At 51.9% G+C, this 15,562-nt stretch overlaps 1 protein-coding gene across 1 annotated transcript; it reads right to left on the minus strand.

Annotated features, from left to right (window-relative positions):
- Nucleotides 1-7,005: 7,005 nt before the first annotated feature.
- Nucleotides 7,006-7,996, minus strand: LRRC3C (leucine rich repeat containing 3C). Its single transcript, XM_038546027.1, is given in 3 exon segments — nucleotides 7,006-7,248; nucleotides 7,251-7,906; nucleotides 7,992-7,996. Coding segments are annotated over 3 exon segments (804 nt in total). The 3' UTR covers nucleotides 7,006-7,105.
- Nucleotides 7,997-15,562: the final 7,566 nt, after the last annotated feature.

The raw sequence follows: 15,562 nt of genomic DNA on the forward strand, positions 1-15,562 counted from the left end.
GAGAGATGCAGCCATATTACAATCTCTTGCCCACCAGGAGAGGGAGAGAGAACATGCTCCTGTGTGTGTGTGTGTGTGTGTGTGTGTGTGTGGTGTGTGTGTAGAGGCTAGGTGGGCTTGCTGCCTTTTCCCTGCAGAAAGAGACGACAGAGTTTGGACCCTAATTCACTCTGCTTGTAGTTTGGTGCCAGAGGGCGTGCAACCTGCGAAGGCACACAGGACTCCATGCTTGGTTTAATGCTCTGCTGTTTCCACTTGGAAAAATAATTCTTAAAAGTTTTAAGAACTCCTGTAGTTTTCATTTTGCACTGAGACCATACGTTATGTCGCAGGTCTGGCTCGGTACCATTGGGTCTAAGCCAGGAGACCCGCCAGTCACATCAGCCCCGCCCTCTACCAGAGCATCTCCACCCCCGCCCCGGATCTCCTCTGTCACCCCATCCCCGGCCCCCGAGGGAGCCAGCTCGGCCCGGCCCGGCCCGCCCCGCCGCGTCCCCGAGCTCCCGCGGCATCCCCGGCCCAGCTGGGCGGCTGCGCTTCCCGGGTCAGGCGGCTCAGCGCCAGGCGCTTCCTTCCGCTCCACCGCAGCCCGCAGCTCCTGAAACTCCGTGCGCTCCCGGCTCAGGCCCGATTGAGCTTTGGGTTCAGGACAGTGGTGACCAGGATCCTACCCCGCTTCACCCGCCGCGACACGACTTTATTCAGCGGGTCCCCCATCCCCTGGCGTAGAGGCCCCGTTCTGGGCCGTGGTGTCCTGTACCCTCCCTCAGATACCCCTCCCCAAGGGGAAGATGATCAGGGCAGGTTCTGCTCCTTACAGTAGTTTCCAGTGGGCACTGAGGATCCTGCAGGGGGCAAAGGGACACACCCCGTCACCATGAGTGGCAGCGATAGAGGAGCAGGAGAGCCCCACGGGGACCCGGGAGGGAAAGCTCAGCTGAGACTCCCCGGAACCTGGATGAGCCATTGGACCTTTCCAATGCAATCTAACCCGCCTCACAGGAGTCAAATTGAGACAATAGACAGAAATGTCCTCAAAGAGAAGAGGGGGGCAGCCCCGGTGGCGCAGCGGTTTAGCCCTTGCCTGCAGCCCCCTGCAGCCCGGGGCGTGATCCTGGAGACCCTGGATCGAGTCCCACGTCAGGGTCTCAGTGTGGAGCCTGTTTCTCCCTCTGCCTTTGTCTCTGCCTCTCTCTCTCTCTCTCTGCATCTCTATGAATAAATAAATAAAATCTTAAAAAAAAAAGAAAGAGAAGAGGGGAATTGTAAAAGATGAAGGTGCTATTAGGGGAACTGAATGAGAGGCAGGTATGGAGGAGAGAGGTCAGGTTGCCCTAATGGTGGGCAGGGATGCAGGGGAAAGTCCAGGGCTGTGGGAGGGGAGGAGATGGGCAAGTGTGTGTGAGCACAGCGGTGGGGCAGAGGAAGCATTTGGAAATTCCCAGCTGTGAACCCCACAGCAGTAAGGGGGAGATGGAATGTCCGCTCCGGCCTTGCCTGCCTCCTCCAGGGTGGCTTCCTCCAGCGTCTCCACAGCCTCAGTCACCAGAACATACAGGTTCCCTCATGCTGCCAAAGCTTCTTCAGCTCCTGTGGTGGGTGGAGTGGGGCTGGCTCTGAGTGGGTGGGGCGCTCTTCCTATCCCCCTCCAGTTCTCTTCCTTGCATCCCTGGGTCCACCTTTGTTTCTCCCTATCCATCCCTGGTCTCTTTTCCTTAGAAGGGTCTATGTGTGTGTGTCCCAGAGGGACAGGGCCCCTCTAGGTCCTAGTCCCAGTTCTTCCCTGACTTCCTGTATAATCTTGGACTACTCACTGCCCCTCTCTGGGCCTTTTTGTAAAATAAATATCTCTGCCAGCTCTGACAGCCTGTGCTGCTCTGGTAGGGACACAGCCCTCGGTGCCAGCCCTTCTTACCCAGCCTGGAACCCTCCACCTGCTCCCCTACCTCACCTCGCAGTATTTTCTTGGTTCTAGAGGACAGATATGCCCTTGTGCTTGTTCCCATACATCCCTTGCAGGAAACTCCACCAACATGATAAATTGCCCCTGACCCCAGAAGAAGAATTGAGGGCTGACTTCAGACACTCAGTCAAAAGACTGGAGTTTTTTTTTTTTTTTCGGTGTTCTAAAAGAGGGAGATAGTGATGGCCCTACAGGCAGAAATGAGTATTGCGACTGGGAGCAGGTAAGATAGATTCCAGGGACCTGGAGGTGGTGGTAGTGGTGGTGGCAGTAGGGGACAAGAGCTGAGAGGCACTATGATGTGCTCATTCCCGATACTGGAGATTCTAGAGCCATCTTCACCCATCCAAAGAGAATTGGGCTTGAACCTTAGCATTTGCTTTCAGTGCCCCTCTGGGCTCACATGGCCCCGGTGCATGCCTCTGTCAGGGGAGCTGGCATCACTACCCTGTCAGGTCCCCACCAATGACTGCACTGAACAGGGTGCCCGATGAGGCCTGAATCCCAGGACCTGGAGATCATGACCTGAGCTGAAGGCAGATGTCTAACCAGCTGAGCCACCCAGGTGCCCCAGAGCATACATTTTATATCAAAACTATTTGCTGACTGCTTTATGTATCAGGCACTGTTTTAACTCTATAGATAGGGCAATTAATCTCAAGTGAGCTGCTATTGTAAACAAGAGAAGTACTTTAACCCTGTTTTATTTTTTTTCCTCCCAGCTACAACACCGCAGTTAAATACTGAGAAAATAAAAATGCAATGATACCTTCAAAAAAAAAAAAAAAAAGATGACTTCCTCATCTTTGTATCTGTAGTACCTGGCACATAGTAGCAACTCAATAAACGTTTGTCTAATGAATGAATGGGCTTGTCTTGGTGTCTGTTTTGGCAGCTCAGGGCCTCACTCTGCTTTGTGTTCTGCCTTCCTGGTTTGGGGCACCATTCTTCATAAGCAGTGAGGTTGCTGGTGACAAAGTCTGCAGCCAGATGAGACGAAACTTTATAGTGGGAGCTCCTCTTAATCTCATGGGGGAGGTGCAGCCCTCCCTTTGGAGTAAGCTGTCGGTTTGCCTGTTTTTTTTTTTTTTTCTAAAGATTTTATTTGTTTATTCATGAGAGACACACACACAGAGAGAGGCAGAGACATAGCCAGAGGGAGAAGCAGGCTCCCTCTGTGGAGCCTGATGTAGGTAGGACTCGATCCCAGGACCCTGGGATCATGACCTGGGCCAAAGGCAGGCTCAACCACTGAGCCACCCAGGTACCCTGCTTCTGGTTTTGAGGCTGATATGCCCCCTCCCCCTTTGTAGGAGAGCTCAGTGTTAGACTTGAAATGTCTGCATGTGAGCCCAGGACAGGAAGGGTGGGGGAGTTGCACCCTATTCGATGCTTCTTCACCGCTTCCCTCAGCCCCTGGGTACTCATGGTTGGCTCCCTGTTTACTTCCTTTTGTAAATAACGAGGCTTTGCAGATGCTCGAGTCTGTGTATTTGGGTAGATCTTGGTCTCCCCGGGTTCAGAGGTCCTCAAAGAGAAAGGATCCTATTTCCTCCTTTAGTCTGGCAGTTCCCTGAGAGTCAAGTTCATTGTCTCGCCCCCCTCAGGCTGGGAGCTCCCTCAGGGCTGCTCCAAGCTTCTGCTCCACAAGGCAGGAAGGAATTGGTAGTGGAAGGGCTGAGTGAGGGACTTCTCTTCTCCCACCCCTACCTACAGCCCGCTGGCTCCAGGATGCTGCATGTGGATGCCAACCTTGGTCCTGCCCCAGACCTCCCAGGTTCCTCTGGACCGGATATGTGGTCGGGCTCTCTTGGCACCTGACAGCTTTGTTCCTGGCTCCTGCATATCCCGGTGGGAGTGCTGGATTTGAAAGAGTGCATCTGTATCAGCCAGAAGTGTGAGAGGCAGTCAGCAAAAATGAAACTGTCCAACTTCCAACTTCCTCCTTGGCATCTCAGAACACAGGTCCTATGATCCTTGGTCCCTGGTAGAGGGAAAAATGGGGGAGAAACCAGTTATGACACCACTTTTTCCTGCCTGCCCAGTGGACAAATACAACCCAGAAGCCAGGGTGCGGAGGGACAGGCTTAGGGGTCAGGGACTGTTGCTTCAGGAGGGAGCATCTCCAAGTCTGTGGAGGCCCCACTCTGTCCAGCGTCCTGTAATGCACTGAGCTCAAGCTGTAGCTTCTGATGGCCCCTTCTCACCAATTTCTGACTCAGGACCTCAACTGCCTGGGGTGAAGGGCTCTCTCCCTGGAGAGAGGAGCCAATGAAACATCTCTCCTGCTGCCTCCCAACCCCCCATCTTCTGTCCTAGAATCTCCCCGCTTGTCCTTCCTCTCCCTCTCCTGCCCTAGGTCCCAAGAGGGAAAGGAATTTGAGTCAGAGGAGGCCATGGGGATAGCTAGTAGATAACGTTTAGTATCCAGGGCTCTAGGACCCTTCCTGATCTGGGTTCCAGGCAAGGTTTCCCTCCCAGGATCCTTTTCCATCCTGGGCTTACCTTGGGGAATTGGTGTTAGGTGTCCAGGTAGGGGAACCAATTCTCTGCAGATCTTAAAGATGCCATTTCTGCTGCTCAGCATGACAGGAAGTCAAATGAGGCTCCAGAGATGGGCACAGATGATAGAGTCTCAGGGCTCCGCCTGTCCCCCAGCTTCCCCGCAGATCTACGTAGTCTGTTTCCCAGCATTCAGTGATACATGTCCCAGCCTGACTTCAGGAACAGGTGGGTGAACAGAGAGGGACAGGAAGTGGTGGGGGAGAAACTGATGGAGGGTTTGATAGGGTCGGGGCCAAGATTCCAAGGCCCAGGCCAGGGTGTGGCTGGGGTGGAGGTCCAACTGCGGCCTGCATCTTCCCACACCCTTATTCTCTCCCTATCCCTGAGCATCCCTGGAAGTGGAGAGGCCCATGTCTCCTGAGAAAAGAGGATGGGGGGGTCCCAAGTTTTTCTGAGATAGGTCAAGTCGAAACTTCCTGGATGACATGAGGGAGCTCAGCCTTGGAGTGGTGGAGGGAGATGGCAAGAGGAGGTGGGGTGTTGGAAAGGAGACAGGGAAGTCAGGGTGGGTCAGAGGGATTGGGGAGGTGATGGGTTCCTCTTTGCTTCTCCTTGAGTGGCTGCTCTGTTTGCCCCAGGCCTTGCCCCAAACTGGGTGGAACCCTGGTTCAATGGTTCTTATCTTCAGCTTCTATTGTGGTTTCCCTGAGCTTCCCCAAAGCAGCTGTTTCCTCCCCAGAGGCCACATGGGTAGATCATCCTACATGGGGGCAAGGGATGGAGTGTGTTGACTCCTTTGGCCCCTTGAGAAGCCCATTTGGTAATAGAGATCTCATGTGGTTCCCCCCTGCCTTTAGCCAACTTGGTCTCCTCCACCCCAGGAATTTTTTCATTAACGTTGAGCACATCTAGTTTCCCTGTACCCCCAACTCAGACTCCCACTGAGAGAAAAGATAGATTGCTAAGAGGATTAACAGCTCCCTCTTCCTTTGCTTCCTATGCCCCTCCAACAGGCTGGAAGCTGCCAGCTAATGACTGATGCCTGGACCTTGTCCTCCATCCCTCCTCCCTCTTTGTCCTCCCTCCAGCCACCTCCCATCCTCCATTCTGGTTCCATCATCACTAATTCATAGGCCCTGGCATCCCTAGCAGATAGACTCCGGTGTCAGGAGCTGGGAGGTAGGACAGGAGAGAGGACTTGGCATCCATCCTAGTGGGAGCACCCACCACCAATGTGGTGGTAGAGCCTGTGGTAAAGAGCTCAACACTCTCCCACTCCTCACTGTCAGGCCACATGCGTTCAATGAAATGGACAGTAGGGGTGCCCAGGTGGCTCAGTTGGTTAAACATCTGCCTTTAGCTCAGGTCATGATCCCAGGGTCCTGGGATCGAGCACCGCATCTGGCTCACTTCTGTGGGGAGCTTGTTTCTCCTCCTTCTGCCTGCTGCTCCCCCTGCTTGTGCTCTCTCTCTCTCTGTCAAATAAATAAATAAAATCCTTTTTTTAAAAGAAATTAACAATAAAGAAGAGATCAGGGCATTAATAAAAGTGACTTTATTGATTTGTCCAGTGATATTCTGGGAGTGGCAGATCTCCTGGTCTCATCCCCCTCCAGCTCCCAGTGACCCATTTTCCGCTCAGACATAGAGGAGACCACTTTTCTCCTAAGGGAAAGAGCCTGTCAGCGTATAAAGGAGAGAGCAGAGAGATGGGGCATCTCTGGAAAAGGAAGCAGGGCACGTTAAGCCAGGGAAGTCCCCAACAGAGAGTATGGGGAGGGGAGCCTGGGGCCAAGAGAGAGGGAGGAACTGAAGGTGGAGGGGAAGGCTTCTCAGTAAAGGTGGAGAGAGGAGAGCAGGAGCCCACAGGCCCACCCTCCCTTGCCTCTTTCTGCACCCTCTACTCCAGCCTCAGGGTGGGTCTCCTTGCGGCCCATGCTTTCCAAGTTGTTTGCATCCTCTTTATCTTTGTCCACCACTTCTTAGCTGGGATCCTCCCTCTTCTGCCCAGAACCTTTCTCATTCTTAAAGAGTCATTTCAAACATCCACACAGTGAAGCTCTGAGATCTCTCAGCCAGGTAGAGGCTTCCTCCTCCGTGTTTCTGACACCACCTGCCCCTACCCCTGAGTGGGCATATGGATCACCCACCATCATTCTCTGTTCTGTTGCCCCCACCAATGTGGACTGGGAAGCTTTGGGTGTCTGAGTCTAGCTCAAATCAGGCATGGGATAGGCATCAAAAACTCCAGGCATCTGGGATGCCTGGTTGGCTCAGCGGTTGAGCCTCTGCCTTTGGCTCAGGTCATGATCCCCGGGTCCTGGGATCAAGTCCCGCATCAGGCTCCCTGTGGGGAGCCTGCTTCTCCCTCTGCCTATGTCTCTGCCCCTCTCTCTTTTTTTCTCTGTGAATAAATAAATGAAATCTTAAAAACAACAACAACAACCCAGGCATCATAGAGGGTGTTAGCTGAGAGACAGAGAAAGAGAGAGAGGGGTGGGTTTTTAGGGGAGACAGAGGAAGAAGGGGGGGGTGGAGCTTGGGAGATGGGATGGGGCTGTAGAGAAGGCAGAGAGGGTCAGAGAGGGCACAGGGGGAGGGTGTAGGCCAGGGGGGCTGGACTAGTGGCGCTGGTCATCAGAGCACCGTGCTGAGGGTGGACGAGTCCTCTGAGCGCATGGGCAGCACTGGGGCCCGCTTGAGGGGGCGTCGGGTCTCATCCCGGTTCTGCCACACGTAGTGGACCAGATAAGCCACCACAAGCACCAGCCAGCCCCCATGGTGACCAGCAGGGCCACGTCAGTGCTCCTCTGGGCCCCGCCTCGCCCTGTCCCACACAGCTCCTCCTCCCCTGCCAATGGCAGGAACTCCTGCCCCACGAGGTCTGGTCGGGCTCCGGGGCCGCACACGATGCCTGCTCCAGTGCCCGGTGCCAGCCTCACCTGCCTGAGCACCTCCTGGAGGGCACAGTCACAGTGCCATGGGTTGGCGGACAGATTCACTTGGATCTGCAGGCCCATGAAGGCCTCTACGGGCACTGAGGCCAGCTGGTTGGCAGAGAGGTCGAGGTGGCGCAGCGTGCCTGCCAGGCCCTGGAAAGCAGCCTCTGAGAGGTGGGCAAGGACATTATGGGACAGATCCAGCTCCTCCAGGACAGGCAGGTGCTGGAAGGCTCCAGCTGGCACTGATGCCAGCCGGTTGGCATCCAGGTAGAGCTTGCGTGTGTCATTGGGGATGCCGGTGGGCACAGCACTCAGGCCTGCCTGGCTGCAACGGAACGTCCGCTCACCAGCTTCTTCTGCCATGTAGCAGCCTTGGGGGGGTACCCAGGGACTGGGCACCGTGCCACCTGTACCTATCACCAGCAGGAGAGATAGCAGGTGACCGGCTGGTGAGAGCATGGCTAAAGATTGGCATAGTCCTGGAGTGGAGTAGGATCTGGGGAAAAAAAGCCCCATAAAGGAAGAATGAGTCGAGAGAATTCCATTCCCCACCACTACTAGCTCTCTCTTCTGGAGGTTACCCCATGGAGACTCTGTGGGCTGGGGCTTTCCTGTGGGGGTTCACTCAGGTCTGGGTGACTTTTGCTTCTTCTTTGGAGTTTAAGGCTCCTTCTGTTTCAGGCCCTTTGGGTATAAGGTCCCCTGGGCCTGAGATTCTTCTAGCGTCCCTTTGTTTCTGGAGGGTCAATCTATGAAGTCTCTTGGTCCAAGGCCCTGTTGGTCCCTTTGGGTCTGGGGGCTTCTAAGTCTCTGCTTCTGCTCATGTATTAATTGCTCCTACTGGAATAAATAGTCTTTTTCTGCCAAATTACCCGGGTGGCTGCCAGGTGGGCCTTGTAGCTGCCAGAGGGCCAGGCTGGCTACTGGTATGGAGACAAGGAAGACAGATGAGTGATCGGACTTCAGGGTATTCAGCTAGGCTAGGTCACTAAGGCCTGCTTTCCATCTTCCCCTTTTCCAGGAACACCCACTCCTCTGCCTGACCCAGCTTTGTCCTCTCCACCCCGCTCTTCCTCCCCTTTCCCCTCCCTCCTCCTCTCAGCCTCTCACCCCTGTTGGTGGGAGAGCCTCCTCCTGTGTGTCTTCTCCCGGAAGTAGTCTGTCTCCCTGCTGCCCAACTCTGGAGACCCGCTTCCTCCTCCAGAAGCCTGTTTGCTCGTAGCTGCTGGACGTTGGGGGCTGGGGCCCAAGTGTTGAGTTTCTTGGCATGTGACTCTGGGCCCCAGGTGTCAGATACCTGAGCCGTGGCCTGGTCAGGAGATGCCAAGACAGGGCAGATCCTGGACCCTGATGAACTCTGCCATGGGGAAACCAGGCCCCAATTCCTTTCTCTGCCTCAGGCTCCCCTCCCAAGGCTTTGACATCCCATCTCCTGTCCCTGTTCTCTGAGCTGGGGCTGAGACTTGGCCTCCTAGAGCTTCTGCTGCTTGCCCAGAGCCTAGCCCAGAAAAAGGATCCCTGGTTGGCAGGCCTGGGGGTGGGGTGGGCAGAATTGGGGTGTGTCCCATCTCACATCCACAGCCTCCAGCAGCCATCTCCCCCACTTCCGTCACTCTTCTCTGTCCTTCTACTCTGCCCTGGGCCACCTTCTTCCATGGTGAATGAACTTCCCCTCAGCCTTTTCCTTGGAAAACTTGTCTTTCTCCGGAGCCTTGTGTCCTGGCTCCTCCCAACGCTCTGGTGCCCAATGCTCTCGCCAGGTAGAGGGCACTGTGGCTCATTTTTCCTTTGTTCTCTGCAGTGGTAGTGGATGCCCCCTCCAGGACTTGGAAGGGTCACCTACAAGTTTTCCTGCTGATTTTCCTGCTGATACTTGTAGGTATGGTCACCTACAAGTTTTCCTGCTGATTTTCCTGCTGATACTTGTAGGTATGGTCACCTACAAGTTTTCCTGCTGATTTTCTGTTTTGGGTTGGAGCTGACTCTGATTGTCTCTGCTGGAGCCTTGGGCTCTCAAGTTGGTCCTTTTAAGTCTCCCTCATGTCTGGGAGCCAGAAAGGGCTCATTCTTCAGAGCCTCTTGATCTCAACCATCATTTGCACCCCATGCAACTGTTACAGCACCCTCTTCTAATGCAGTGAAAGAACACTGGAGAGGGGGAGTGGGGCATCACACAGTCTTTTCTTGCATGAAGGAGGCTGACATCATAGGCTATGGAGACCCTTCTTTTTTTTTTTTTTTTAAGATTTATTTATTTATTCATGAGAGACACACAGAGAGAGGCAAGAGACAAAGGCAGAGGGAGAAGCAGACTCCTTTCAGGGAGCCTAATGCAAGACTCCATCCTGGATCCCAGGATCATACCTGGAGCCGGGAAGGCAGATGCTCAACCACTGAGCCACCCAGGCATCTCAGCTGTGGAGACCCTTCTAAGAAGGAAAACCTTGCTGGATTTTGTAAGAGACTGTGAGTGACCAGAAGTGGACACATAATTTCAGGGCTGGTGCAAAATGAAAATGTAGGGCCCCTTGTGGAATTTCGAGATGGCAACAGCAGATTGTAAAACCAAGGGTAGGATCCTCCTGAGTATGGGGTACAGGGCTCTCTGGGGCTGCTCAGGCCACATGCTTGTGAAACTAGCCCTGGAGGTGACCTTTGAACAAGCAGTTTCAGAAGTGTGATGGGAGCCAGAATCTGATATTGGATGATATCATCTCTGGAGATATTCACCACTGACTCATTCTTGTGACATCAACAGGGGCATTTCTCAGACTCACATTTATCCAAGAAATCAGATAAGACACATTTTCTACACTTGGGCAGGAGAAGCGAAAATTTTGTCTGTGGATTGCTTGTTAGGCACCCTGCCACTGAATGCTCGGGTGTCCATTTTGGGATTGTGGCTGAATGTGGAATAGCAAACATTTGGAATCCTACCCCTCACATTATTCTTCTCTCACCCTGGGTGGGAGTTTAGCTAAGTAAAGCACAAGAATTGAGCACGGCTGCTGTTGACAGAGTGACGTCCTTCTCAGACTAGGGCAGCTACCAAGAGAGAGTAGGACTGGGGTGCCCAGCCCAGCAGGCAGGCAGTGTGTGTAGACAGGAGAGTCCAACCGGAGCATACACCTGGTTAATTGAGGGTGGCTAAGTGTAGTGCTCAACAGAGAAGGAACCGAGAGGAAGGGGAAACCACAGGGGATGGTGTGCAGTGCAGGCTGGGGGTTGACGAGGTTGGGGCAGAAATTCTTCTCTGCCAGTATTCATTCATCCATTCAGTGAGAAGTTCCTGTGCACCTCATGTTCCAAGAACTGTGCTCCTTGAAGGGGATAAAGACTCTGTTCTTAAGGTAGCTGGGTGTATAGCAGTGGTAAGCAGCACTTGGAAGGCTCTTACAGATTAGTTATGCTTGGGCATCACCTGGATCAATTAAATTCAAATCTCTGTGGCTGGGGTCTAGGCACTGGTATTTTTCAAAAGCTCCCCAGGCATTTTTTTTGAATTTTTATTTATTTATGATAGTCACAGAGAGAGAGAGAGAGAGAGAGAGAGAGGCAGAGACACAGGCAGAGGGAGAAGCAGGCCCCATGCACCGGGAGCCCGATGTGGGATTCGATCCCGGGTCTCCAGGGTCGCGCCCTGGGCCAAAGGCAGGCACTAAACCGCTGTGCCACCCAGGGATCCCATCCCCAGGCATTTCTAATGTGCAACCTGAGCTGAGAACTGCCAGTCTACGAAGACACAGACATGTTGATACATGTCTCCAAGTGGGTTCATGTGATGTCTGCCATATCTGATGTGTGTACAAGGAGCTTTAAAGGCGACCCAGAGAGGGACGCCTGGGTGGCTCAGCGGTTTAGCGCTGCCTTCACCCTGGGGTGTGATCCTGGAGTCCAGGGATCGAGTCCCACGTCAGGCTCCCTGCATGGAGTCTGCTTCTCCCTCTGCCTGTGTCTCTGCCCCTCTCTCTGTGTGTCTCTCATAAGTAAATAAATAAAATCTTAAAAAAAAAAAACAAAAACAAAAACAGAGAGAGAATAAGTGACAGTGGCAGATTCTGTTGGCTGTCAACTCCGTATCATGGGGATAGGTGACATCTTCCCCCTTCCCTCTTAGGGCTTTTCAGCTGGGCCTGAGAACTGAACTCATAACAATCAATTAGAGAAAAGCACACACATTTATGTAAAGCTTTATATGTAAAGCTTTATGTGACTCTGGGGCCTTGTAAGGAAATGAAGACCCAAAAAAGTGGCAAGTTGCAAAGACGTTTATACTTGGTTGAATAAAGAGAGGCAATATATGGAGAGGCTAGAGAAAGATAAAAATTATTTTTAACAAGATCTGTTTGTACAGAATTCTCTCAGCTTTGACTCCCCATCGAGTTCCTTTTCTCCTGGTACTGGGAGGGCATCTTTACATGGGAGTTTGTCCTCTATTCCCAGGAAAAACAAGGGGGAGACTAGAATACCTCTCTTGCATCTGTTGTTTTTTATGTGAATTGAGCTCAAAATAATCTTAATGCCAAAGTGGCATATTTTGGGGTGGCATAGTCTGCCACCCTTCAATATCTGGTCCTTATTTCCTTCCTTTATACCACCTGCCAGTTTGGGAGTAATAATGTACTCGATCCCTCCAGATAGAGCCTGATGGGTCCTCTCAGTTTATCGGAAATCCTGTTGCCCATTTTCCCAGCCTCTTTTGTGGCCAAGGGTGGCCCAGTTCAATGACATCTAAGGGGAAGTTTGTTTCTGGGACAGTCTTTGATTTGTTTATAAAAGAGGATGGGCTAAGCCTTCCCCTTCCCCTTCTCCCTACAGCTCTCTCCCTGCTTTGAACATGGAGGGTCAACCATAGCTATCCTCTGGCCATGAGGCAGAAAGCAAAGGTCGAGAGTATCACTGAGAAACTGGCCTGAATATTACTGTGCCACTCAACCAAGACTAGTAAACCGCCTGCTTCTTTCATTATATGAGAAAAATAAACCCCTGCTTCAGTGCTTTTCAACTTGGCTTCACATTAGAATTTGAGAGATCTTGAAAACTACCAGTGCCTGTGGCCACCACAGAGATTCTGATTAAATTGGTCTGGTATGTGTCCAATGGATGGGGACTTTTAAAGCTCCTTAGGTGACACTACTGGCAACCAAGCGTCAGAACCCTTTTGCTTGTTTTTTGTTTGTTTGTTTTTGTTTTTTTGCTTTTAGCTGGGAGCATTCTTACTTGATATACTAACTTTTCCAGGATATGAGGGAAGGATTGACCAAGAGTCACATCTGTGCTGCGTCTTCAAAGATGAGTTCATCAAGTAGAGAAGCAGAGTATGAGCAAGAGCAAGGGAGCATGAGAAGATTTGGCTTCTCCTAGACTATGGAATGGAGGGGTGGTGGCAAAAGCTATGGTTAAAGTGAAAAGGGACCAAATCATTGTGGTCTTGTATGCCATGTAAAAATTGGGACTTGATTTAATGGCTGGTAGATTAAGGGTCTTAAAATTAGCTTTGATGTTTGAATCACTTTCTGGTTGCATGGAGGATGTATTGGTGGAAGAAAGGCCAGTTACTGGAACAGTCAAGGTGGGATGTGGGAAAGGCCTGAGGGGAAGTCATGGGACAGGACTGAAGAGCTATGATGAGGGTGTTCCATTCTTCGCCATGGCTTATGGGGTGCATGGGAAAGCCTTTGGGCTGGGCCCAAGACCCCTTTTGCCATTGGGTGCATTCCTTTCCAATCCCCTTGGGCCTTTGGTTCTCTGGACCTCATATTCTCTGAGATCCCTTCCAGCCTGATGTTCACTGTGTCTAGATGGTGGAGCAGGGAAGAGGTTGAGGCAGGGCCTGGCTCCCAGGTGCAGGGCCCCAGAGAGATGCCCACTCTGGCTGGGCTGAGTCCCAGCTCCTCCCTCCAAAGGCAGTAACTCCATGCCTCCAAGATATGATCTTGGAGAAAAGAAAGTAGGTCTCCAGGTCCCTGCCTCCCTGATGTGGGAAGTGCCCACATCCAGTCTGGATAGAGATGGATGATTGAAAGGAAAGGAAGAAGGCAAGCTACTTTACCCATCACGTCAGCCAGGGACTCATCTAATGCCAATTTACTGGGCAGTTTAGGCAGAAGAGGCAGCAAAGGCCCTTGCTGGAAAGTTCCTTGTGGAAAATGGCAAAGGGGTGTATACCCATCCATCTCTCATTTGTTCAAAATATACTTCCTGGGCCTCTTAGGCATTGGAGATGCAGAGAGAGGTAAAATGTCCCCCAGACTATAGATGAAGACAGGCTTATGCACCTGATAGCTGAGTGGTGGGCTCTAGCTGGGGTGCTTGCAGAGGTCAGAGGAACCCAGAGATCTGAGCAGTCGACTTGGCTTGGGCAGTTGGGGAAGGCTTCCCGGAGAAGGTAACAGGTGAGGGATGGTCTTGAGGGATGAATAGGAGTCTACCAATGGAAAAGGCTAGGAGGAAAAAGCATTGTTGACTGAAGAAAGAACAAGAAAGAACAAAGTGTGTTCTGAGAATGGTTCGGAGCTTAGAGTGGGTGTATCTGGGATGTTGCGGGTCAGTTCCATCCTTCAGCTAACATTCATTGAGAACCCACTGTGTGGAGGAAATGCATATGAGTAAGACACAGAGCAAGCAGCCTAGCAGGGGAAGCGGGTGTGTAGCAGAAAACTTAAATGTAGTGCCTCAGTGCAGACAGAAGTCTTTACAAGGCACCTACAGGAACATGGGGACACACTGGACAGGGGGTGTGGCCAGGAATGGATTTTGGGAGAAATGCCACTTCCTTATAGCTGTGTGATTGTGAGCAGACTATTTAAACTCTCTGTACTGCAACTTTCCCAATGTAAAGTCAGAATAATAAAAATCCCTACCTCACAGGGTTGTTTTAAAGATTAAAAGAGCTTACACACGTGAAGCCCTTTGCCCAGTATCTGGAACACAGCAAATGCTGAATAGGTTAGCTGTTGTTATTACCGGTGGAGGAGGAGTGGGCATTAGACAGGGGAGGAAGGTGTTGTGGGGGCAGTGGATTTCTAAGGAGGTGGGCCTACCAGTGACTTTTCTTAAAGCCATTGTTTTCATATCTGTTGCCCTTTTAATTTGTAATATTCGCAGTTTACTAGCTTACTTTTTTCCAGGGAAGAAAATGTCAATGGTCCATATCAAAGAATATGCTGATTGATGGGTGTCTAAACAGCCCAGAAGGAGGTTCTGGTTCCCAGGCCTTGGCTCTGGGCCTGGTGGCTCTGGCCGGCTCAGCCCTTTCCGTCTGCAGCCCCAAATAGCCAACCACAGGGCTGGGTGAGGGGCGGAGAGGGAGGGCCCACAGGCAAAGCTCCCTGTTTCTCACCAGTTCAGTAGTCTTAACTCAGTGCTTCTTTGTCTGCTCAGCATCACCACCCCTCTCCCAGGCCTGGGGTGCCCCCCACCCAAACCCAAACCCCACTGCCAATGAAATAAATAGCTCTTTTCTTCTTTGCACTTGCTCTGGATATGACTTCTATATGTCCCCTTCAGGAAGGAGGGGTGAGGTAGGGGGAACAGAGGGGTAAAAAAATGAATTAGGGGGGAGTAAGGGGTAGTAAGAGTGGAGGAGTACCCCACTCCTCCCCTCCAGGGCCTGTCAGGGAAAGGGGCTCTGTTTCCTGCTTCCCCACCTCCTCACTTCCCAGCACAACCACCATCTCGGGATTGTGTTCCAAGCCTATGGCCCTGCCCATGTTTGCTATCTCAGCCCACACGGTTGTATCTGTGGCAAGCAGAGGCCACGCCACCCTGGCAGATGGAAACACCAAGGCTGGGGAATGTGTCTATCTCAGCAGACTAAGGAGCTCCCGAGGGCAGGAGAGCCTGCGAGAGTGGCTCCCTCTGTTTTCAAAATGCAAACACATTTCATAAAAAATTGAAAACTCATAATCTCACATTACACAAAGCTTGAAACTAGAGCATGAAAAAGATCACCCCCAAACCCTCCATCCTAATATAAGATCTGTTTATATTTTGTTGAATTTCCACAGCCTTGTAAAGTAGATGCTCAAACATCATTCAAATGTAGACTGGATTAATAAAAGGCAACGAAGAGCACTTACTAGGTGCCAGGAATTGTTCTAAGTGCTTCACATTTATGGAGCCACTTAATCTTCACAGCAAGAGGTGGGCA

This window comes from Canis lupus, chromosome 9 (assembly GCF_011100685.1).
Source record: "Canis lupus familiaris isolate Mischka breed German Shepherd chromosome 9, alternate assembly UU_Cfam_GSD_1.0, whole genome shotgun sequence".
In the NCBI taxonomy this organism is placed as follows: domain Eukaryota; kingdom Metazoa; phylum Chordata; class Mammalia; order Carnivora; family Canidae; genus Canis; species Canis lupus.